The sequence below is a fragment of the Anomaloglossus baeobatrachus genome, chromosome 12 (genome assembly GCF_048569485.1).
Source record: "Anomaloglossus baeobatrachus isolate aAnoBae1 chromosome 12, aAnoBae1.hap1, whole genome shotgun sequence".
NCBI classification, from domain to species: domain Eukaryota; kingdom Metazoa; phylum Chordata; class Amphibia; order Anura; family Aromobatidae; genus Anomaloglossus; species Anomaloglossus baeobatrachus.
This window is the reverse complement of record NC_134364.1, coordinates 97,163,456-97,190,506: the sequence shown is the minus strand read 5'-3', so window position 1 is coordinate 97,190,506 and position 27,051 is coordinate 97,163,456. Positions and strand designations below refer to the sequence as shown.

At 44.4% G+C, this 27,051-nt stretch overlaps 1 protein-coding gene across 1 annotated transcript in view; it reads right to left on the bottom strand.

The window, feature by feature from the left end:
* Window positions 1-20,141: 20,141 nt before the first annotated feature.
* KIRREL1 (kirre like nephrin family adhesion molecule 1) overlaps window positions 20,142-27,051 on the bottom strand; it is a 255,538-nt gene continuing 248,628 nt past the window's right edge. Inside the window, exons 14-15 of the mRNA XM_075330726.1 lie at window positions 25,374-25,448; window positions 20,142-24,072 (exon numbers count right to left, since the gene is read on the bottom strand). Coding sequence (XP_075186841.1) covers window positions 23,602-24,072; window positions 25,374-25,448 — 546 coding nt within the window. The 3' untranslated portion in view covers window positions 20,142-23,601. The remainder of the gene's footprint in view (window positions 24,073-25,373; window positions 25,449-27,051) is intronic.

The window sequence follows — 27,051 nt, the reverse complement described above, 5'->3', positions numbered from 1 at the left end:
TGTACGGAGGCCGGGAAGGAAGAGCATGTCCTCTGCGTGTCACGCGCGGACTTCGTTCCAAGGCATGCCGGGAGATGTAGTCTTCTCCTCACAGGACTGTGGGCTGTGCGCAGGCGGAGAAGATTCTCCTCAGACCGACACCCGCGGGTCTGACGATTGCCTGTGTGCCCTGAAAACAGCAGGAATGCTATGAGTAAGAAATACTATATGTAAATATTCGTCTGGGTCACATAAGAACACCTCACAACTTTTCAGCACTTACAAAGTAATTTTCCTCCTATTGAAGCCCCTATAGTCCCCTTTCATTTTACCCTCAGAAGTCAGCGGCCATCACTGCAAGTAAGACAAGTAATTTATTAAATGTTCAAATAAGCAATGACTGCCCTGGAATAGCGGGTGACTGGAGAGATGGGTGAGCAAGAGCGAGAACTGAGGCGGCGGCCATTTTGCACCACAAAATGGCCGCTCTAACACCTCTGCTCTCACCTCTCTCCCGTCACCCAAGGTGGTCATTCCTTTTATGAACATTTACTAGACTACTTGTCTTACTTACGGTGATGGCCGCTGACTTATGTGGTTTTGGATACTTTACCCCCTGCCGGGATTTAACAGCAGAGCACCCCTGGTACCGAATGCGGCGCACAGGATTATCAACATGAATGGTGAGTGACCATGTTTGTTATATGAATAGTGCCGAGTTAGCATTTTTTTCACTTAAATCTACATAGCACCCATAAAGTATGATGTTAAAAAAAAAAACCTGCTCCCCAAACAGTATGATAGCCCCACAGTGGATTTTTCCACACGCACAATATGACGACCCCACTGTATCCCCCTCAATTACCTAGGCAAAGTATGATGACCACAACACAATATACTCCCCAACTGTGACCCCTCACAGCCCACCATACAATATGATGGACCACACATAGCCCTCCTCAGATTGTGATGGGCACCACACAGCCCTCTACACAGTATGACGGGTCCCACACAGTCCTCCGCACACTATCATGGACCCCACACAGTCGTCCGTACAGTATGATGAACCCCACGCAGCTCTCCGCATAGTATGATGGGCCCCACACAGCCCTCTGCACAGTATGATGCACCAAAAACAGTCCTCTACACAGTATCATAGACCCCTACACAGCCCTCCGCACAGTATGATGAACCCCACACAGCCCTCCCTCAGTATGATGGACCCCACACAGCCCTCCCTCAGTATGATGGACACCAGACAATGTGACGTCCCTGAACTATCAGGTCGTCACAGGGTATTGCACAATGTACCCTCCTGTGCAGTATCCACCTCCTTCTTGGTTTTGGGTCCCTAACCATATGGTGTTGCCTACATCAGCTAATCAAATCCTAGATACACCCTGCACCACGCCCACCAAACATACCAGTGGATGGCTTGAGTGGAATAGAGTCGCCCACCTGGGGGGTTGGGGAGGGGAGTTGAGGAGTGTTAAGAGGAGAGAGGACAGTAGTCTGGAAGTGAAAGTGAGAGGAGGTTGGGAGCGGGGTTCCTGGGAAACAATCTAGGTGGCAGACGGTGGTCTGGGCCTAGAGGACTTGGACCCCTGGTCGCAGGGGATCGTGGCAAGGGGCACGGATCTGTCGAGGAAGACTGCCGGCAGCCTTGCACCATCACTGGGCTGGGACCAAGGCACGACAGGGTACGTGGACCCTAGGTCGGGGAGTAGCTTCAGGCAACCCGATAATTTAACCGTGGAGAACGGAGCCTTCAAGATTCGTTCCCAACCACTCCAAAATCGGGGCACTAGCGCAACGAGGGGGATAGGACTTTCCAATCCAAAATGGTCCAGAAAATCCCAAGCGTGAGCCCTGTGAGCAAGCTCCCACACTTAGCCAGAGTGGGGAGCGGGACCCGGCAAGTTTCACACCACCGGGACCACCAAACAAGTAAACTTAGTGCCAGGAAGCAGGTCACGGATCACACCGCAGCACCATTGGGGATGGGACCCGAACTGAGCTCCCCTCAGCGGCAGTGGTGTCCAGAGACTTGTTTTACCAGTTGTCGGTGTCTGCTTAATGGAGTGAGCACCAAAGTGAACCCCCCTGCATCCCACAGCTCCCCTTACTGAGTCCTGAGGTATTCCCCCTACCCGTGGAGGGTTCTAACACCTGTCTGCCCCATTCAATCATCCCCGGGTACTCCCAACTGCAGCGGTGGTACTCCTAATTACCACATACCACGGGTGGCGTCATGAACTCTAATAAATTCCTTGTAAATACCCCCTTCATTTGAGTGGCCGCACGACCCCCGGGTCCGGAGACCCTCGAGCCACTGAGAACCCGCATCCGAGCAGCTCGGCTGCTGGCACAGGGGCGGCACACCCTCAAATTCCTGGCGTCACGAACAGGATTCGAGCAGGACCCACTTACCTGGGTGACGTGCGCCTTAGAAGTCGAAACCACGCGTCAAAAGTCCCGTTTCCCGCCAATTCCGTGATTTTCCACCATCTTTTGGTGCCAAAACGCTGTCTTCTCCACAAAAGCGCGAGAAGTAGAAGCCCCGCCCTTCGTCCTAAGAGTGAGCCCGGAACCGGAAGTTCCCAGAGGGCCACAACACCAAAGTGAGAGGTGGGCGAAAACCGAGGGGGCGTGACGGCATGTAGCAGCGGAAGAGAGGCAGGGATGCCAGGACTCTGCCATAACATTCCTGGACACCGCCGAGTCACGATGTCGGAAAAGCGTGACTGCTCCGCTGAGGATGCTGCTCCCGGAACGGCTTCCTGGATCGAGATGCGGAGGGTGGCTACAGTGGTGCGGGCCCAAGAGAGAGAATCCATGCGTTTGGGACGGGTAAGCGGAAATCCAGCTCCGGTTGACTCGGCCAGAGCGGCCGCGGAGTCCGGTCTGCCCTCGTCCACCGCCACCGCTCAGTCACCTCCGCCCTCTACCACGGCTGACCCCGAGACGCTGCCCTCAACACTGGCAGTGGATGCCCCGACTCCTGATGAAGATGATCGGGCCGCGGCCCCTGACCAGATTGACCTGGTTACCGTGGACTCGGAATCGGAGGAGATGGTAGAAGGCGATTCGGGTTCCAAAACCCTGGAGGCTGCGTGGGTACCCCGTTTCGGAAGGAATGGCTATCGAGTGTCCCTGTCGTCGCGTGCAATACACGAGCTGGAGATCATGGAGGTGGAAGCAGAGTCCACTTCGGATGAAGAAATCTCAGTTGATACCATGGATGTGGTGGTGCCCATATTCCACCGCTGTGGTTTGCCCGGGCACTTTGCAAGAGTGTGCCTGGGAGGCGCCCGACAATGAAGGGGCCGGAACTTGCAAGTTTTAAAGTTTTGTGTGGACTGTCATCTTTGTTGAACGTTCTCCAGTGTTCAAATGGAGGAGGCTGTCGGGGACCTGCTGAAGGGTCCCTGACAGAAGGTGACAAGCATAATTAAGCTGTATTAGACTGCGTCCTCCTTGTTGAACCTTTTTCCACTCTTTGTTCAGGGAAAGGGCAATCAGGGCCCTGGACGGTGCAGTGCTGGTAGACGGCACCAAGAGGCCCCGGTGGGGTTCGGTGCAACAGGGCAACGGCTACCAGGTTGCTCAGGACTGTTACCAGAGTCGTCTTTTGCAACACCCGGAACCTTAACCTGGTCACGGACCCATGAGTAGGTATGCAGCGGGTCAGGTTGTTTGGGTGGCGGGTTGATGAGATCCAGGACATTGGGACTGGACTGTCGCAGGAAGAGGCTGCAACGGAGCAGGTTGAGCCTCCGTTACTAACGTAACCAGTAGTGTTCCATTGTTGATATGATTAACTCAAAAGTTACCGTAATGTTTAGTAGAAAGCCTCCCTAATGTGGGATGAAACCTGTAATAAAAATGTTTCCTTTTTCTATCTTTGCAAGTTTTAAAGAAAAAAAAAAATAATAAACCTCTGATGTCCTGTAGCTCGAGAACGAGCTACGTTTAACCAAGGGGGAATGTGACGCCCCTGGACTATCAGGTCGTCACAGGGTATTGCACAATCTGCCCTCCCATGCATTATCCACCTCCTTCTTGGTTTTGGGTCCCAAACCATATGGTGTTGCCTACATCAGCTAATCAAACCCTAGATACACCCTGCACCACACCCACCAAACACACCAATGAACGGCTTGAGTGGAATAGAGTCGCCCACCTGGGCGGTTGGGGAGGGGAGGTGAGGAGTGTCAAGAGGAGAGAGGACAGTAGTCTGGAAGTGAAAGTGAGAGGAGGTCGGAAGCGGGGCTCCTGGGAAACTGTCTAGGTGGCAGACAGTGGTCTGGCCAAGAGGAGTTGGACCCCCAGACGCAGGGGATCGTGGCAATGGTCACGGATCTGTCGAGGACAGCCGGCGGCCTTGCACCATCACCGGCTATGGGACCAAGGCACGACGGGGTACGTGGACCCTAGGTCGGGGAGTAGCTTCAGGCAACCCAATAATTTACCAGTGGAGAACGGAGCCTTCAAGATTCGTTCCCAACCGCTCCAAAATCGGGGCACTAGCGCAACAAAGGGGATAGGACTTTCCAATCCAAAACGGTCCCGAAAATCCCAAGCGTGAACCCTGAGAGCAAGCTCCCACACTTAGCCAGAGTGGGGAGCGGGACCCTGCAATTTCCATACTACCGGGACCACCAAAGAAGTAAACTTAGTGCCAGGAGGCATATCACGGATCACCAGGCAGCACCATTGAGGACGGGACCCGAATTGAACTCCCCTCAGCGGCAGCGGTGTCCAGAGACTTGTTTTTCCAGTTGTCGGTGTCTGCTTAATGGACTGAGTGAGTACCAAAGTGAACCCCCCTGCATCCCACAGCTCCCCTTACTGAGTCCCGGGGTATTCCCCCTACCCGTGGAGGGTTCTAACACCTGGCTGCCCCATTCAATCATCCCCGGGTACTCCCAACTGCAGCGGTGGTACTCCCCATTACCACACCCCACGGGTGGAATCACGAACTCTAATAAATTCCTTGTTCATACCCCCTTCATTTGAGTGGCCGCACGACCCCTGGGTCCGGAGACCCTTGAGCCACTGAGAACCCGGATCCGAGCAGCTCGGCTGCTGGCACAGGGGCGGCACAACATCCCTCCCCAAAGTTTAATGGATCCCACACAGCCCTCCCCACAATATAATGGACCCCACACAGCCCTCCCCACAGTATGGTGGACCCCACACAGCCCTCCCCACAGTATGATGGACCCCACATAGCCCTCCCCACAGTATGATGGACCCCAAACAGCCCTCCCCACAGTATGATGGACCCCACACAGCCCTCCCCACAGTATGATGGATCCCCACACAGCCCTCCCCACAGTATGATGGACCCCAAACAGCCCTCCCCACAGTATGATGGACCCCACATAGCCCTCCCCACAGTATGATGGACCCCAAACAGCCCTCCCCACAGTATGATGGACCGCACACAGCCCTCCCCAACAGTATGATGAACCCCACACAGCCCTCCCCACAGTATGATGGACTAAACACAGCCCTCCTCACAGTATGATGAACCCCACACAGCCCTCCCCACAGTATGATGAACCCCACACAGCCCTCCCCACAGTATGATGGACCCCACACAGCCCTCCCCACAGTATGATGGACCCCACACAGCCCTCCCCTCAGTATGATGGACCCCACACAGCCCTCCCCACAGTATGATGGACCCCACACAGCCCTCCCCACAGTATGATGGACCCCACACAGCCCTTCCCACAGTATGATGAACCCCACACAGCCCTCCCCACAGTATGATGAACCCCACACAGCCCTCCCCACAGTATGATGGACTGCCCACAGCCCTCCCCACAGTAAGATGAACCCCACACAGCCTTCCCCACAGTATGATGGACCCCACACAGCCCTCCCCACAGTATGATGGACCCCACACAGCATGATGGACCCCACAAAGCCCTTCCCACATTTATTTAACTTATATTAAAGATACACAAACCACGAGACAAAGCACCAAAAAGTAAGAGATTTACAGTTAGATGTTTCAGGCCAATGTGGCCTTTAGTCAGGACTATAAGGCTATGTGCGGACGTTGCGTTTTTCCGCGGTGTTTTTGCGCGTTTTTCAGGTGCATTTTTGGTCTAAAAACTGCATGACTTTGCTTCCCCAGCAAAGTGAGTTTTCATTTTTGCTGTCCGCACAGTGCAGTTTTGTTTTAGGTGCATTTTTGTTGTGACCACAAAGTTGGAACTTGTCCATTATTTCTGTGTTTTTCTCTGCATTTTTCACCCATGCAATGCATTGGAAAAAATGCAGGAAGAAAAACGCACCAAAAAGTTTTTGCCGCTGCGTTTTTGCCGCGGGTGCATTTTCGTTTTCGTTTTTGTGCTTTTTTTTGTGGCCAAAGATGCTGCATCATTGTGGTCACAAAAAAAGGCAACGTGCGCACATAGCCTTATACTGCTTCCTTTTTACAAGAATATAACTACTATAATACTGCCCCCTATGTACAAGAATATAACTACTATAATACTGCCCCTATGTACAAGAATATAACTACTATAATACTGCTCCTATGTACAAGAATATAACTACTATAATACTGCTCCTATGTATAAGAATATAACTACTATAATACTGCTCCTATGTATAAGAATATAACTACTATAATACTGCCCCTATGTACAAGAATATAACTACTATAATACTGCCCCTATGTACAAGACTATAACTACTATAATACCGCTCCTATGTATAAGAATATAACTACTATAATACTGCTCCTATGTATAAGAATATAACTACTATAATACTGCCCCCTATGTACAAGAATATAACTACTATAATACTGCTCCTATGTACAAGAATATAAGTACTATAATACTGCCCCTATGTACAAGACTATAACTACTATAATACTGCTCCTATGTATAAGAATATAACTACTATAATACTGCTCCTATGTATAAGAATATAACTACTATAATACTGCTCCCTATGTACAAGAATATAACTACTATAATACTGCCCCTATGTACAAGACTATAACTACTATAATACCGCTCCTATGTATAAGAATATAACTACTATAATACTGCTCCTATGTATAAGAATATAACTACTATAATACTGCCCCCTATGTACAAGAATATAACTACTATAATACTGCTCCTATGTACAAGAATATAAGTACTATAATACTGCCCCTATGTACAAGACTATAACTACTATAATACTGCTCCTATGTATAAGAATATAACTACTATAATACTGCTCCTATGTACAAGAATATAAGTACTATAATACTGCTCCTATGTACAAGACTATAACTACTATAATACTGCTCCTATGTATAAGAATATAACTACTATAATACTGCTCCTATGTACAAGAATATAACTACTATAATACTGCTCCTGTGTCCAAGAATATAACTACTATAATACTGCTCCTGTGTCCAAGAATATAACTACTATAATACTGCTCCTATGTACAAGAATATCACTACTATAATACTGCTCCTATGTACAAGAATATCACTACTATAATACTGCTCCTATGTACAAGAATATAACTACTATAATACTGCTCCTATGTACAAGAATATCACTACTATAATACTGCCCCTATATACAAGAATATCACTACTATAATACTGCTCCTATGTACAAGAATATAACTACTATAATACTGCTCCTGTGTCCAAGAATATAACTACTATAATACTGCTCCTATGTACAAGAATATAACTACTATAATACTGCTCCTGTGTCCAAGAATATAACTACTATAATACTGCTCCTATGTATAAGAATATAACTACTATAATACTGCTCCTATGTACAAGAATATAACTACTATAATACTGCCCCTATGTACAAGAATATAACTACTATAATACTGCCCCTATGTACAAGAATATAACTACTATAATACTGCCCCCTATGTACAAGAATATAACTACTATAATACTGCTCCCTATGTACAAGAATATAACTACTATAATACTGCTCCTATGTATAAGAATATAACTACTATAATACTGCCCCTATGTACAAGAATATAACTACTATAATACTGCCCCTATGTACAAGAATATAACTACTATAATACTGCCCCTATGTACAAGAATATAACTACTATAATACTGCCCCTATGTACAAGAATATAACTACTATAATACTGCTCCTATGTATAAGAATATAACTACTATAATACTGCCCCCTATGTACAAGAATATAACTACTATAATACTGCTCCTGTGTCCAAGAATATAACTACTATAATACTGCTCCTGTGTATAAGAATATAACTACTATAATACTGCTCCTATGTACAAGAATATAACTACTATAATACTGCTCTTATGTACAAGAATATAACTACTATAATACTGCCCCTATGTACACGAATATAACTACTATAATACTGCCCCTATGTACAAGAATATAACTACTATAATACTGCTCATATGTACACGAATATAACTACTATAATACTGCCTCCTATATACAAGAATATAACTACTATAATACTGCCCCTATGTACAAGAATATAACTACTATAATACTGCTGTCTGTATAACATAAATGGATGCTCATTATTGGGATGTGATTGGCTCCACGGCTGCTCTCTAGATCACACCTGTATAATCACATAATAATGTATATTACTCGTCTGCAGTCTATAAATGACCCCCTTGGGTTTACCTCATTAGTCAGATGATGTTCTCTGTAGATAGCGCCACCATCTGGACCCTCTCATTGATTGCTTTGCTGTGGGAGCCGTGCAGTTTACAGCCAGTGCTTCGCTTGTCATTCTTATTTTTATATTTATTGGATGGTTATGAAAATCTTTCCTCTTCTGAATCCAGTAAATCATAAAAATAAACGTCAAGCATTTTAAGGGTACTAAACTTAATAAAGGAGAATAAATCACTCTGAACGGGCTCATTTGTCTTTGTGGCAGCGAGCATGTGACTCCTGGAGATGGCGCTGTCGTCTCGCAGATTCTCCGTCCTCCTCTTCAGCATTCATGTCTCGTTTTCTCAGTATATAAAATCCAATGACGCCGTCGCTTTATTTGGGAATTGACAGCGCCTGCTGAATACATGGTGAAATTTTTATTTGTGCATATCAGGGGGGCACAGTGAGATCTTGAGATTTGCAAAAACAGTTTCTTATATTTAAAATCAATATGTAGTTCCCATTTTGGGGGATTTTATTATCCTTGTCCTCATGCCTTAGGAGAATAAAAAAGTAAGGACGCCTGGAGCAAAACAGACATTACTCCATGGTCCTGTATTGATGCTCTCATGCTCATTGCAGGCACTTTCGATTTTGGATCTACGGCTACACAACGAGGTGCTGTGCTCTGCACGTACTGACACTTTCTAGTCTACCCCACCCAGCAACAGGTTTTTCAGGCGTTGTAATACAGTCGCTCCTTTGTGGAATCAGACAAGATGGACAAGCCTTCATTTGTTATATGCAGCAACTAGATGTGGGTGACTCTGCTTTCAATTTGCTGTTTTACTTTTGTTGGAGCTCTGGCGGTAGTTACTAACTACTGGTTTACAGAAAATCACATTTGTTATATACCAGGAATCCCTCACAAGATCCGCCATATACTGGGAACACCCTTCACGACCTGTCACATACCAGGAACACCCCACAAGATTTGCGGCATACTGGTAATGCCCCACAAAACATGTTGCGTAACGGTAACACCCCATAAATCTTTAATAGCAAGACTATCCTAAAAGACCCGCCATAGACCAAGAACCCTCCACAAGAGCTACTGAATACATTAAACACTGCAAAAGACCAGTAGCATAACAGGAACACCTCGCAAAACCCAGCATATACCAGGAACACTCCACAATACCACCTTATACTGGCATCATCCCACAAGACTCACTGTATACCAAGAACACCCCATCATACCCACGGTATAGAGGGAACAACACAAGACCTGCCATATACAGGGAACACCCGACAAGACCTGTTTTATACCGGGAACACCCCACAAAACCTGCCGTATACCGGGAACACTCAACAAGACCTGTTGTATACTAGAAATTACTCACAAGACGTGCAGTATACCAGGAACACCCCACAAGACCTTTTGTATACTGGGAACACCCAACAAGACCTGTTGTATACCATGAACACTCCACAAGACCCACTGTGTATTGCAAAGACCCCACAAGACCCGCCGTATATCGTTAACACTTCACAGCCACAAGACCTGCTTTATACCAGGAACAAGACTCACTGTATACCAAGAACACCCCATCATACCCAAGGTATAGAGGGAACAACACAAGACCTGCCAAATACAGTGAACACTCCATAAGACCTGCTGTATACTAGGAACATCCCATAATACCCACCGTACACGGGGAATACAAGACCTGCTACATACCGGGAACACCCCACAAGACCTGCCGTATACTGGGAACACCCCACAAGACCTGCAGTATACCGGGAAAACCCCACAAGACCTGCCATATACTGGGAAAATGCCACAACACTTGCCATATACCAGGAACACCCCACAGGACTCGCTGTATACCAATAACCCCCCCACAAGACCTGCTGTATACTGGGAATGACCCACAAACCCGCTATATACCTCTAACACCCCAAAAGACCTGCCATATACTGGAACGCCCCACAAGACCTGCTGTATACCAGGAACACCCCATAACACCTGCCATATAATGGAACGCCCCACAAGACCTACCTTATACTGGGAAGACCCGCATCTGTTGTTTAGACTCAACTGATGAGGTGGATCCTCCAAGCCCTAGGTTGGAGTGCACACACGGGAATCAGTTCAGTAGGCAGGAAAGGCACGCAGGACACATGGACTCAATACAGGAGACTCAGGAGCAATAATCCAGGTGCGGTGGAAGGAGCATGGGTGAATGAGGGATAACCTGCTGAGCTGTAGAACCCCACCAAACACTAAAGACTTAATACTAAGACACAGCTGTGTGACCTAGTGGGCCTTAAAAGGCCTAGTGAGATGATGTTACATGCCGGGCAACCTGCAAAGCCTGATGTGGAGCACAACAGAGTTCAGCAGTGAATGGAGCAGAGCCTGGACCCAGGACAGGTGCGTAACACCTGTCTAAGTCTAGAAACACCAAAAACAACCTTCCATATATAGGTAATGCCTCACAGGAGCCAATATATTATTCTTATTATATACTATTGTGACGCCCTGGACTAGTCAGGTCGTCCCATGTAGTCACACACAACACCACACCCCCTCCCGATTAGGTGACATCAGTCAAACTAAAAACCTTGTCACCACCCTCCAGGTTTGATGTCCACACTGGGGGGCGGAGCCAGGCGGTTGGCTCCGCCCACCGAGGAGTTCACAGGCCTGGAGGCGGGAAAACACAGACGCAAGTTCAAGTTGACAGTGCAGAGTAGTTTTGACAGTGAAGGAGGGAGGCAGAGTCCAAGGGCAGACCTGCGCCCAGGCCTGCCATAGACTACTCCGGTGGCTGGGTCGGAGCCCAGTCACCTTTGGCAAGGAGGCAGACGGTAGTGGCCGCCTGCAGGAGCTGGGATTACAGCCAGTGGAACCGTAGGGACCGGGGTCAGGCGGTGGCCCGCCGCTACCGAATCTGGGACCCGATTGGAAACCGGAGCACCAGGAGGGGTACTCAGACCCAGACGAAGCCCTGAACCGACAGGGCCGAGTCGAATCAACTCAACTGATTGCGGACTGGACTTAAGGACCTATCCCACACAAGTCCCGTTAGAAGACAACAGATCAACCATACAGGGTAAAGCCACCGCCAAGGCATAGAGACCCAAAGGGCCAGCGTCTGCGGGCAAACGGGCTCCTACGGCATATACAAGTCGGGGAGCGGACTACCAGTGTCTAGGCATAGTAGTCAAACATTTACACACAGAGGTGCAGGAGAAAGGCGGAAACCACCAACCTATACCGGGAGAAGCTGCAGCCGGCTGCGGGCCCCGTTCATCACTCAGTTTGGTTTTACTCGAGTGTATTGTGTCAGAGTGAGTACACCAGTGCCTTTGGGCCGCGCACCTCGCCGGACCGCACCAGCGTCCAACCCGCTCCCCCGCCTCAGCACCTCCCTCGGGCCCCCGGGACCATCACTCCCCTACCAACGGAGGGGTCAACACCAAGCTGCGCAACACCGTCCCTGGGAGGCCTTGTCAACGGCAGCGGTGGTGTCCATCCATTCACCACAACCCGTGGGTGGCGTCACGAACTTACAATCCAAACCAAACCACCACGGCCCCGGCCGTGGAACTGCTCACCCAAGTCCCCGCGTGTAGCGCCAACTCCCTTGCAGAGCCCGTGTCCCCGGGTCCGTGAGAGGCTCGAGCCACCACCCGCAGTAAGAGCACGAATCCGAGCGGCTCGGCGGTCGCAGCCGAGCCCGCGGGGCGGTACACTATCCCAAAATATCAAGATATAAAAAGAAGTAAGTCACATGTACTCTACTACAGTAGAACTCAGAACTCACAGAGAGGCAGAACCTACGCGGCACGCCATTTTACTTTCCTCCTAATAAGGAAAGATAGTCATAAATGTCCAGACGGACAACGCCTTCCTCTAGCAAATCAGTGACTTACTGCTCTTAAAGGGGTGATGAGAACAAGCCTTATTCATATCACACAAAGTGAATTTGAATCTTTTTTATGTTGTATACTGTACTGCCACCATATGGTGTTGTCTGTCAGATACCAGGACAGGTATAAACAATTTGCATAATTCCCTTAATACATTGTCCAAAACTTTCTATAAGCTAAATGAAATTTGCACTTATATATTCCCTGTAAGCATGCGTGATCATAAATCAGAACAGTGCTTTGCATTCAGGAAGTCTAAGTCGGCTGGAACGATAGCCTAATCTGCAGCTTTATGGCGGTGGCGAGTGGTCAGTGATGACAGACATGCTCAGTGGTCTCTACTAGTTCTGGTATAATGTGAATAAGACTTTTAGCTTTTTTCATGGGGAGGGATAACAAAAGATATTTTGAGGGGGATATTCAGAGATGGTAGTGGGTTTATATTACTGGCCTGTAGTAATAAAGGCATTAAAGCTGGTGGCTTTAGTTTATATTGGGAAAACTGGGTGACAAGCTCCCTTTAAATGTTATGGCAATACTCAGGCACATTTTTCACTTACACTACCGCAATTCATCACTAGTGGCAGTGCATTTTTACCATAAGGGCTAATACAACAGCGCCCCCGTTATATTCTAAACCACAGTGTAAAGGGGCTTTTCCGGTAGATATAGGAAATAATTGGTGACACCTTGAAAAGAAAGGACATTTCAAGTACTATGGTTTTTTTGTTTGTTTTTTCTTCTTTTTTAATGGTGAAATGTTTTGATTTTTGGCCATAATTTGCCTTTTTGGGGGTATCCCGATGGCATAAGCTGCCATGGTCGCTGGTGTGCAGACCTTTTCTGAGCAAATTTACAATAGCAGATAATTGGAGCTTCCACTGCTGGAAACAAGTGACAAGGTGGCAACCAGACCAAAGCCTTACGAGCCTCCTTCTACCTGCCATCACCCCAGGTTCCTCTTTTTCAAAGTCTCGGCATTATGTCATCACACATATGGCGTAGTGATGGACCCACTAATCAGGTAGGAAGAGGTTCGCAGGCCTTTGACATAGTTGGCGGATTAAAGTCTTGCAAGTCTTTTTACTCAAGTCTAGATTGACCTCATGGTTTCCAGCTTCACTTCACCACCAAAGAATCTGCTCCAAGCAATGACAAATTTAGGAGCCTCCACCTGTTGTGAATCACAAACTCCAGTTTTTCACTTGACTGCCCCTTAAATAACAGTATGAAGTTATTCAACGAGAAAACGATGATGTACGATTTGTGGGCATATAAACCACGGCGTACAAGATACCAGAGCTAAAGTAACGGCACAGGAATCATTTTGAAATGTACAAATATGAATGTTCCTGCTGACAGCCGAGGCTGCATTAATGGTCATCTGGAGAAATGCTGACCGTTTAATGCCGTGCCATTTCCCGGGGGCTAGTTCTTCTGCTTTGTAATTAGAATTCTTCACTAAGTACACATTAGGCGGAATGTAATAAGCTATAGAATGATTCCATTAGATGCCGGCATCATTACAATTTTCTGGAGATGATTCCTCAACATCACGCAGCCGCCTCCGGGGGACATAGGGTAGACGACAATGACCTGAAATGGCTGATAAATTCAGTCTCAGGAGCCCAGGCTTGGTGCTACTCCATGGAATAAATCCATTCCAGGAGCTTTCAAATTTAGGCTATGTGCGCACAGTGCGTTTTTCGCGGCGTTTTTGCGCGTTTTTAGGGTGCGTTTTTGGCCTCAAAACTGCATGACTTTGCTTCCCCAGCAAAGTCTATGAGTTTTCATTTTTGCTGTCCGCACACAACTTTTTTTTTAAGCTGCGTTTTTGAGCTTGAAAAAAAAAATGGACATGTCACTTCTTTCCTGCGTTTTTCTGCGTTTTCCCCCCATGCAATGCATTGGAAAAACGCAGCAAAACGCAGAGATCAAAAACGCAGCCAAAAACGCACCAAATCGCGGTAAAAACGAATGCGTTTTTTTACGCGTTTTTTCGACGCGGGTGCGTTTTTGTGTGTTTTTAGCGGCTAAAAATGCACAAAAATGCAGCGTCAAAAAAACGCAGCATGTGAACTTAGCCTTACTTGGCTTTTTCCTTTCTTCATATTTAGTTAATCACAAAATCACTTTTTGGGGTAGTCCCAGAAACCCTTTCGTAATAGAGTCATTTTTTTGTTTTTGTACTCTTTCCTCCCCTTCTTCCAAAATTCTTAACTTTTTCATTTTTCCTGCTCTGAGAGGAGAGAGCTAGGTGTACCTTCACTGCCTTTATTTGTGCCACATAATCTGGCAGAGAGCTGGCGGTCCAGGGAGTCAAAGTGTTCCTTTTTATATATTTTTTTATAACACCCCTATCTCCCCGATTGACATCCCACCAAGCTTTTAACATCCCTAATAGCTAAGCCTACGTCTAGCGCATGCACCATTAATTGTACATTGAGTTGGCTCATGATCCAGTCCACCCGCTGTCTCAGTGCTCCATGTCCTCTGGTTGGGACATGGGAGAACCGCTTCTTACCATACAGCATCCGCAGCTCTTCTTTTAATTAATATTAAAATCACCACTCTCTGAATCGATATCTAGTGCATGTGCTATTGACTTAGAGATGGTGCACTACCCAGGCCATCAGACCAAGCTAGTGGTCTGTGTCTTTTGGGCGAAGTGAAACAATCGGCTCTGACCTTACAGTATCCAAGGCTCTTCTTTTGATTCACCATTAGCCAAGCCTGTTATACCTAGAGATGGCACACAACTCAGTCAATCGGGCCAAGCCATTGGTCTATGTCTGCTGGTTGGGAGTGAGAGATCGGCCTCTTACAGGACAGCATTCATGACTCTTCTTTTGATTCACCACTAGCTGAGCCTATATGTAGCGAATATGACGGTGATTGTACCTAGAGTTGGCATACAGCCCAGTCCATCGACCATGCCAGTGGTGTGTATTCGCTGTTCGGGAGTGAGATAAGCACCTTATACCAGACAGCATCCGTGGCTCTTCTTTTGATTCACCACTAGCTGAATCTATATCTAGCATATGCGCTTTTGATTGTACCTTGTGATGGCACACAACCCAGTCCATCGTACCAAGCCAGTGGTCTGTGTTTGCTGGTCGGGAGTGAGAGAACCACCTCTTACCTTACAAGATTTGTGTCTCTTCTTTTAATTCACCACTAACTGAGCCTATCTCTAGCGCATGTACCATTAATTGTACCAATGGTTGGCAAATGACCAAGTCCATCAGCTATGTCAATGCTCTATGTCCACTGGTTGGGGTGTGAGAGAATCACCTCTTACCAGAATGCATCCACGGCTCTTCTTTTACCGCACCACATGCTGAGCCTATATCTAGCACATGCACCATTGATTGTACCTAGAGTTGGCACACTACACAATCCATTGGCTGTGACAGTGGTCTGTGTTCGTTGGTCGGCCAGTTGGGAGCGAGAGAACCACCTCTTACCTGTAAGCATCCTTGGTTCTTCTTTTGATTCACCACTAGGTGAATCTATATCTAGCACATACTCTATTTATTATATCTAGTGTTGGCACACAACCATGTTTATCGACCATGACAGAAGTGTGTATCCGCTGGTCGGGAGCGGGAGACCGTCCTCTTACCGGACAGCAACTGCAGTTCTTCGTCTGATTAGCAACAATAGTTGTGGCATGACACACATGTAAAGGCTACTGTGATGGTGTGATATGGTGAGTTTGGGTATAATGTTCTCTTGGTTTATATTTTTACTGGTTTTAGGAGTGTTGCATTGTTTCTTTTTGCATTTCCCGACTTGTCTATAGTTTTAATCGCATTAGCTCAGTTACCACCTGCGGTCTAGATGTGGCCATGCCTCTTGATGAACCCCTGCAGACATTTCCTGACTGTCCATTCATGACTCCCTTGCTCTTGAAAATCACCCCCTGTAGTGCCTCTGTCCTTAAGTCTGGGAAGGGAGGGGGGGCTTGAAAACCATCCAACCTGTCTTTCTACCCCTGAATATAAGGAATGAGCCTGAGAAGGACAAGGTGAGAAGCAGGAGATGGTTTCTTTGTGGGACACCATCGCTACAGTGATCTCATTGAATAGGGTGTTTTCCCTTGGACACCAGCACTATTTGGGTCTGTAATGTGCTATTTATCATCAGGATCCCCTCTTTGAATCAGCCATTAGGCTACAGAGGGTTTTCCTGAACCACCATTGTAGTTTACTATTGGCCTCCTGAGGAACCCCCTTCTGGGAGAAACGCGTTGAGGCTTGAAATTACCATTTTATTCACATCAATGAGATACGTTTTTGAATTTTCTTTCCTACTGTCCACCTGCCACACCAATTTGTTTGTTGCACTTATCTTAGGCACGGCACCTTTTTTCCGGCAGGGACTTCAGGGAAAGCAGGGAAAGTCATCGTGGAGTGGGGGCGCCATATCGCATTTTTAGGGTACCAACCCCCGCTGTTAGGCAGTGCACAGATAGGTGCAGCTATTGAGGGCTATCTATCTATCCTGTGCACGTTTAGTAATCACGGTGTGGTTTTAAGTGATTTAATAAAGTATTGAAGTTTTATAGGGATAGTCTATGTGCATATACACCGATGCTACAGCCAGCACCCCAGAGAGCCTTGTAGAAACTTTGATTACCTTGGAAAAGACTGCTGGAGGGTTGTGTCTCTCATATCCTGGGGCATTTATCCCATTACTGGACTATATCCGTGTTCCTGGACTATTTCACTCTCTGTTTGGTGGATTGTTTAATGGACCTTTCGGTTTGCATGAAACTAAAGGTTTTTGGAATTTTTCACTCATCTCTCACTCTTTAGATGGTATCATACTGGAGTAGGGCCCTGTGACATTGCAAATGGCCACCTAATCAAAACAGGAGCCACGGTTCTCCCACTTCTGTCTATCAGCCACTAATATGGCCAAAGGTCTTGGCCATGCAAATCAATTCACACCAATATAAATATATAAATCCTTAAAGAGTGAAGCATTTTTAGTAATTTAGTAGTAGGGCTGCTTTCGAACAGCACTTGCACAGGATTTCGGCTAAGTTGGCCATGAAAACTACCACTTCAAAAGGGGGCATCACAGCAGCAGTTTAATTTGCAAAAACCTGTTAACTGGTTCTTTTTAAGGCTATGTGCGCACTAGGCGTTTTTTTCACGCTGCGTTTTTATGTACGCACCCGCGGCTAAAAAAACGCGGCAAAAACGCATGCGTTTTTGCCGCGATTTGGTGCGTTTTTTGCTGCGTTTTTGCTCACTGCGTTTTTAATCAGTGCACAATGCCATTAAAGATTGTTGATGAAAAAAAAAAAAAAGGTCTGATGTCATTTCCTTCTTCAAAATGTTCATTGTATGCAGGAGAGCAGACAGCTGCAGAACTAGTGTATGCAGGAGAGCAGACAGCAGCTGCAGAACTACAAGTCTCAGCATCCTCCATTCACTAGTGTATGGAGGAGAGCAGACAGCAGCTGCAGAACTACAAGTCTCAGCATCCTCCATTCACTAGTGTATGCAGGAGAGCAGACAGCAGCTGCAGAACTACAAGTCTCAGCATCCTCCATTCACTAGTGTATGCAGGAGAGCAGACAGCAGCTGCAGAACTACAAGTCTCAGCATCCTCCATTCACTAGTGTATGCAGGAGAGCAGGCAGCAGCTGCAGAACTACAAGTCTCAGCATCCTCCATTCACTAGTGTATGCAGGAGAGCAGACAGCAGCTGCAGAACTACAAGTCTCAGCATCCTCCATTCACTAGTGTATGCAGGAGAGCAGACAGCAGCTGCAGAACTACAAGTCTCAGCATCCTCCATCCAGGACTGTATGCAGTTTTTTGCCCAAAAAGAAAAAAAAAATGACGTGGGCTTCACCATATTTTTGTATGCTAGCCGGGTACAGCAGGCAGGTACGGGCTGCCCCCAACCCCCAGCTGCCTATTTGTACCCGGCTGGGAACCAAAAATATAGAGAAGCCCTTTTTTTTTAATTATTTCATGAAATAATTAAAAAAAAAAATGACGTGGGCTTCGCCTAATTTTTGAGTCCAGCCGGGTACAACTAGGCAGCTGGGGATTGGAATCCACAGTGCAGGGTGCCCATGCTTTCTGGGCACCCCCACTGCGAATTGCAGTCCGCAGCCACCCCAGAAAATGGCGCTTTCATAGAAGCGCCATCTTCTGGCGCTGTATCCAACTCTTCTAGCTGCCCTGAAGCCGGGTGGCGAGCTAGGTAATAATGGGGTTAGGGCTAGCTGTATATTATCAGCTAGCCCTAAGCCCGAAATTCATGGTGTCACGCCAATATTAGACATGGCCACCATGAATTTCTAGTAATGATAAAAAAAAAACACAACACAGAGAAAAATATTTTTATTAGAAATAAAACACAACACAATTAGTGACTCCATCTTTATTGAAATAAACCCCCCTCCGCAGTAATCCTGGGTTAGGGTCCCGCGCCGTCCAATCAGGATCCAATATCATCTGATCGGTTTGCTGGAAGGCAAAGCGATCAGATGATGTGTCAGGATCAAGTGCCTGAATCACATCACACATCAGCTGATTGTATAAAAGCCGATTATACAATCAGCAGATGCATCAGTAGAAAAAAAAAAAAAAAATAATACTCACTTATGTGCTGTGGTGATTACCGGCAGCTCCTGGAGCGATCGATTGGACAGGAGTCTGATCCTATACGATCGCTGCCGGAGCTGCCGGTAATCAGCTGATGAAGTCCCCTGACGGCAGGATCAGCTGATAGCCGGCCGGACACGAAAAAGCCGGCGACACCGCGATCAGCTGATGCGTCAGGTGACTGCATCAGGTGATCAGCGCCAGGTCCTGCAAGCAAGGTCCTGCCCCGGGGAGACTGCACACAGCCAGAGCGGCGGGACCGGGAGGAGATGGGAGCGGGCATGGCACCGGGACCCTGCGGACAGGTGAGTATATGACATTTTTTTTTTTCTACTGTTCACTTTGGTTTTCACCGCTGCCTCCACCTCCCGCCCAGACATGGCGCCGCACGGAGCTGACGTGCACAGGACGGGAGGTGGAGGCAGCGGTGACGGTACCGGGAGGATTCCTGCTTCTGTGTTTACCAACAGAAGGAATCCTCTTCCTGTACACGTCACTGTAGTACCCACCCCTTGCGTTTATAGCTGCGTTTTTAGTCATAGAAACGCGGCTATATGCGTTATTCATTGCGTTTTTAACATCTCATTGAATTCAATGAGTGAAAAACGCAGTGGAAAACGCAGAAATAATTGACATGCTGCGTTTTTGTGGTCACCACAAAAACGCAGCTAAAAAAAAACGCTGTGTGAGGACAGCACTTCTGAAAACCCATTGACATTGCTGGGGAAGCAATGTCACTGCGTTTTCAGCACAAAAACGCGGTAAAAAAACGCCGCTAAAAACGCGGCAAAAACGCCTAGTGCGCACATAGCCTTACTCTATCTTAATAAAGTGTCTTCTCTTACCCAATCATAATGTTTCACCTACAAAAAAAATGCATAGGAGCACTATAGAGAAGATAAAAACCATTGCTTATAGCAATCTTTTATTATTAAACAGAGCATCAGAGTGTTACATACGTGATTACCATAGGGGGAGGTATAGTGTGACGTACTGGTTTTCCTTTAATACATTTTTCTTTTTCTCCTGTTGGAAACTGCAATAACAATACAATGTAAATCACCGAAACAGTTAAATTCCTTTATTTCAGTGATAGAAAGGTGTAAATTTTTTTATTTTTTTAAGATTATTCAGTAGGGCTTGCAGCACCAATGAAAACAAATTATTTTAATTGATTATATCTGTATTTTTCTAATATTTTATTGTGCGTCGAACAGTCAAAAATTACCAGATTGGAGGAATTTTACTGTATGTAATTCTATGCATTATTTGTGTCTTTCCCTTTAAATATCCAGAAAAACTTTCAAAATGCAAGTGCTAAAATATCAGAACCACCAGTGTGACACCGTATATAAAATTCAGATTGTATTCTTTTACATTTAATTAAGTTGGCGTTAATGGAGAGAACGTATCTCAGTACAGCAATGAAAAAAAAAAAAATCTTCTTGACCCAAAAAAATCTCAAGAAACGTCAACAGGTGTGCAGATAAAAAAATAAAATAAAAAATAATAACAATAAAATATAATACTGATAATGTCACTCGTGTATGCTTCTCACGTTTTACAAGATATATAAAAAATATATATGTATATTTACACACGTACTGTACAAAAATGATTGCCTACGAGGATCTGTTTGCAAAAAGAACAGATTTCGTACAAAAGATACATTTGGTTGAAATTGTAAAAAAAAAAAAAAAAATATGTACAGATTAATAAAAAAATCGATACATATTTACTTAACCATTTCCAATAATAAATGTTGGGGGTTAATAAACTTAAGTGGAAATTAAAAATTTGGGTAAAAATGTTCAATGGTGGAAATTTGCATCTGTTAAGTAGCGTATCTCAGTTTGCTTTGGCAAAAAAATAAAAATAACGAAAAAGTAGAAGATAGTTGTTTATATTCCAAAAGTAATGTACATGGAGGTTTTGTAAAGGCTAAAGCAGCATAGTTTACACTGTACCATAAAAATTGGGTATTTTGAAAATATTAAAAAGTAATCATCTATATATCGAACACTACATCAACCATCTGTTTAGTAGAGGTCAGTGATAATCCCCTTCAACTCTGAAAAAAAATGTACAGGGGGTGTGTGTATCCCTACTTATTTTTAGAAAGGCTCTCTTTTTTTTTTTGCTTCACTTTATCTTTTTCGAATTCCAGAATAACTTCATTGAGTGAGAGATTTTTTATATATATATATATATATATATATAAATATATATATATATTTATATATTTATTTGTATATATATTTATATATATATAAGTATATTTTTTATATATATATATATAATATATAAAATATGTGTGTGTGAAACGAAGTCAGAACTGTTTTTTTTGTTATTATGATTAAATATAAAGTACCATGCATCTACAAGTCTTGGCAAATACAGGATTTGTTTGTTTTTTTTACTTTTTCAACATTATTTTTAAATGGCAACCCTTAACATTTATGTGTTAAGGCACAGGAAGGAAAAAATAAAAGCGGTACAAAGATGAATGCCCGAATTTACCAAGTAAGTACTTTGAGACAACTTTTTGGAGCAGGACCATATTCATATTTGTACTTTGTATCCTAACTAAATTATCCACCCTCCAAGAAGTAATGAAAAGACCGACTAAGACTTATGGCTAAAAAGACTCGATAAGGTAAAAAAAAGTGTTGTCTTGCTTAATGGGATATATTATGTAGGATAGAAATGAGGGGAATCCTGATGGTATGTGATTGAACATTGTACCACCTCAGAGGATATTTGAGAAAAAATTACAGGGTTCATTCTCACTTTCATATATGGTGTTGTTGGATAGTGCTTGTAGATAAAAGCACTTTTGCAATTTACTGCTTGTTAAAATTGTCTGCAGTTCTTGAAATATTAGTGTTTTTCTTTTGTTTACACCTTGATTCCTAGGAGACTGACCACAGCTGATAGACAGGTCTCCTTGGCAGCAAGATGTAAACAAAAAAAAAGTGTTAATATCTCAAGAACAGCTGCAATTTTTTAAAAAGCGCTTGTATTTACAAGAACTATCAGAAAGTATCTATTTATGAACAGGGGGAATAACCCTTTAAGCTGTCTTTTGTTATGCGGACCATACAAAATAAAAATATAAGGATTTCTTGTATTTCCTTGGAGAGTATTGCTTTACCTTTACGATTTGGACCAACCAACAACGTATAAAGGCAAAGGTTGGTTCTACAACGATGTACTTGACTCTGATAATATTCAAACTATGATGAGAAATCTAATTTGTCGCAGTCTGATTTTCACTTTACATGAAATATGGCCCCGTAAACCTTTTTAAGATCCAAAAGGGATATTTGACTGCATGTTTACACCAAAGTGACTTAAGTATCTTACTTCTATATGTGCAGCCTCCATAGCAAAGCATTTTTTTTAATATTGTACAGCTTGGGACTTAATACTGTAATCACCTATTTCACAAAGTTATTGGACCTCTCATCCCTGAGTGATTTTTTTTGTTTCTCAGCCAAAGTGCAATGCTGAAGTTTCAGAAATGCAAAACTGGCTGATACTTATTGCCTACTGAAGCTCGGTGTTACAGAAATATCATAGCCTGGTTGGAAATGAAAACAAAACAATATAGGTGAGGTCGAACTGGCCGAAACCGGAATGTCATAGACAACGTGCACATGGATGGAGTAATGTTCGTGTTGAGAAGTGCTCGAATTATGGCTTGGAGCTTGTTAGGATTTCTAGAACATATAGGAAGGACCAAAGAAGAATGCAGATAAGAATCCTCCATGAGCGGAATTTCTAAAAGAATCTATACAGATGAGAAAATTAAAATTCCCATTTTTTTTTTTTGATTGTCCGATTCATTCGTTCTTTGCTATCCAAAATAGCTGCCCAAGTGCCAAGATTGTAAAGTCATTCTGCCCCGTCTTCCAACAGTTGGAATGTATAACTACCAAAAAAGCTCTGGTAAGACCAGATTTTCAGTGTGCAAATAAGGAGATTAATAAAAAGCAGACATGGGCTCCAAGGGAAGGAACAGAAAAAGTTTCTCCGGTACCAAGTTGACTATTAAAGTCATACCATAAGCCATATACCAGATGGCAAAAATCAGTGGTATTTAAGGAATGATCAGGTGCTAAAAGGCCAGCCTTCTGTTTGGCATCTTACTCCGTGTCAAAACTTCACGGCTTTGCTGGTTGGGCAACATTGACAGTTTTCTTGGGGACTTCTGAGATCAAGACATGAAGGTCCCTGAGTATCAGAAGACATAGTAAGAGGTTGCTTCTCCTCGTGGAGTCCTTTCTTGCCTTTAGATGTTACATCAGAGAATACTTCACTGAATAGCTGAATCCTCTTTGTTATTTCCCCTTTTGTTGCCCACCGGTTTGTTTTTGCAATGCTCAGACATGCGTCTGCATCCTTTGTTGAAACCTCTGTCCATAGTCAGAATGTTGGGAAGTGTATGAAAACCGGGTGGCACCTGTGAATTTCCCAACTGGATCAAAAGTATCATAAGGTCCCCGGTCCATTCCTGTTGTGGTTGGCTGCGTGTAACCAAGCCGGTAAGTTGGGTAAGCAGAATTAGCCGAAAACCCATGTGTCCCAAATTTTTCATAGTTATCGTAAGAAAGTTGGCTGGTGGTATCTGTTGTTGCTGGCGTTACTGTGGGCGTCGGGTCTGTACTATAATCTGAAGTAGCGGCCCGACTGTAAGTGTTCAGTTGGGCATAACCACTGGAGTGAGAGAGGCGGGATGAAGGGCGAGCATCAAAACGTGCTGGTCCAGGATTACGGTAATCTGGATACAACACAGTTCGGGAGTTCGGCCTGTCATCGTGGGCCCGGACGTTGTAATACCCATTGGTTGGATCCTAGGGAAGAAGAGCAGCGTGATCAATGGCAGATAATGATGGACATGAATATAGAATAAGAAAAATGATTATTGAAAGGAAGGAAAGAAGAGAAGTAAAAAAAAGAAAAAATAGCGGATGGCTAGCCAGAGACAGGCGACTTGGTCTCTGAACACTATGTGTTTCCAAACGTATGTGCTCAATTAAGCAGTGAAGCAAAAGTCACTATACAGGTGCATACATTTATTAAGTCATTTTTGGAAAATTGCTTTGGACTACAGACATTTACATAAATATTTGCTTTTAGGATATAAAACATGGTAGCCCAGTGCTAATGCCTGTTGATTTACAGTTACAAAAAAAAGTGAAATTTGCCCAAGTCTATTCATCAAAGTCTAGAGAGTGAAAAACCTTCTATTCTCTGTCATTTAGTAATTTTTGTAGGTTGAATCAAGCTAGATCAAAGTGCAACTAATCAATATTTGTGAATAATAAATAAAAAAAAGTTCTGCCAAAGCATATGATTAGGTGAGAATGACTTTGATGACTAGACCCAAGTTTTCGGCAGTGATGGTTACGTGATGTTGGATGAAATGCACACAGAGCTTCGTATCAATATATAGGAGCAGAAACTTTGATTAGTCCACAATAAGAAGTCCTTAATGTCCAAGGGAATCAGTTGAGTAAATCCATATGAATAGTGAAGGCCACCGCAGATTGGCTGAAGGCACAGTCCACACAGTTGATTAAAATGTTCTCGATGAAGGACTTCCATTGTACAATCCATTGGACTTTCCGAAAGAATAAGTTCTTGTGTCTTACCGGACGTGTCCTACATAACGTGCATTCATGATGCAACAATCTGTTGCCATCATCTCCCCTCACTTCACAGAAGTGTAATCGGGATTTCGAACCTTCTTCGTCAAAACAGTTTTTAAAAGTCAAAATTGGAACCGATCTGCATTACTTGTCTAAATCCCTAAAAGTATGCAACTGTATAGTAATGTTTGCTTCACTCTCCAAGGTATAGAAGAAGTTAGAAGAGAACAAGAAACAGAGAGAGGTATTAAACACAGAATAAATTGCACATTTTACAAAAAAAGTACACATCACTCGATCTTGCATGCCAGACAACTCAATCGTGCTTAGTACAAGATAGTTGTGAATACACAATGCGAAATGTAGCTTCTAACAGCATCGTCTTGTTAATGCTTCATGGCTCCGAGACTTGTGCCGGGCACTAGTGGTATCTAGACATCCTGAAAGTGCCACATTTGATTATTAATTTATTTGTATTGGTTGAATATATATGGGTGCCGCACCTTGAGCTCATACTCCTCTCTGTCGATGGTGTCACATCGTAGGTCTTGCTTCAAGTCCACGTCGTCCTTAAAAGACTAAAAAACAAAATTTGGATGAGGAGAGTCAGTCTATCAGTTCCTCATTGAAGCAGATCTAAGACACCTTAAAGAAGTTTTTCCTTCAATAGCTGATTTTCTATCTTAGTTGGCTCTTGTCTTATATACAGTATACTAATTTTCATGTAGTTTAACCTCCTTCTATCTCTGCGTCAATTTCTAGCTTTCAACCTGCATGTTATTCCTCTGAGCGCTCCTATAACCCATGTTGTAAGAGTGATGCATGACATGACCGGTACCACCTGATTATCCCTTTGCTCTATACTCTTCTAAATAAATTGATTGATTATAAGTATAGTAATGTGAAAAAGTGTTTGACCCCTTCCTGATTTGTTATTCTGTTGCATGTTTATCACACCTAAATGTTTCAGATCACCAAATAAATTTAAATATTAGACAAAGATAACACAAGTAAACACAAAATGTAGTTTATAAATGAAAGTCTTTACTACTAAGGGAAAAAGAAATCTAAACCTACAGGGCCCTGTGTGAAGAAGTGATTGCCCCTCACCCTCTTTAAAACAAAAATGAACTGTAGTTTAGCACATCTTTAGGAAGCTGAGTCCAATTTGCTTAGCCACACCCAGACCTGATTACGGTCACACCTGTTCTTAGTGAAGAAATCGTTTAAATAAGACCTGCCTGACAAAGTGAAGTAGACTAAGGCTATGTGCCCACGCTGCGGATTTACCGCGGATTTTGCCGCGGATTTACCGCGGATTTCCCGAAAATCTGCAGCAGCGGCACTTCCAAGCCATTTCAATGGCATTTTGGAAATGCTGTGTCCATGCTGCGGATTTTTCCGCTGCGGATTTGCCGCGGATTTTGATGCGGAAAAATCTGCAGCATGTCAATTGTTTGTTGCGGATTTTGGTATAGAATGGGAAAAAAAAAAATCCGCATCAAAATCCGCGGCAAATCAGGCAGAAAAGTCCGCAGGTACATTCTACCGTGGACACATAGCCTAAAAGATCCTCAAAAGCTAGATATCATGTCGCGATCCAAAGAAATTCAGGAACAAGTACTAAAGTAATTGAGATCTATCAGATTGGGGAAGGTTGTAAAGCCATTTCTAAAGCTTTGAGACTCCAGCAAACCACAGTGAGAGCCGTTATCTACAAATGGCAAAAACATAGAACAGTGGTGAGTCGTCCCAGGAATGGCCGGTCAACCAAAATTACCCCAAGAGCATAGCGACAACTCATCAAAAGGTCACAAAAAAATGCTTAACAACATCTAAAGAACTTCAGGCCTCACTTGCCTCAGTTAAGGACAGTGTTGATGACTCCCAAAAGAAAGAGACTGTGCAAAAATGACCTGCATGGAAAAATTCCAAGATTAAAACCACTGCTGAGCATAAAGAACATAAAGGGTCATCTCCGTTTTGCCAGAAAACATCTTGATGATCCCCAAGACTTTTGGGAGAATACTATGTGGACTGACGAGACAAAAGTTGAACTTTTTAGAAGTCCCATTACATTTGGCGTAAAAGTAATATAGCATTTCAGAAAAGGAACATCATACCAAAAATAAAATATAGTGGTGGTAATGTAATGGTCTGGGGCAGTTCTGCTGCTTTAGC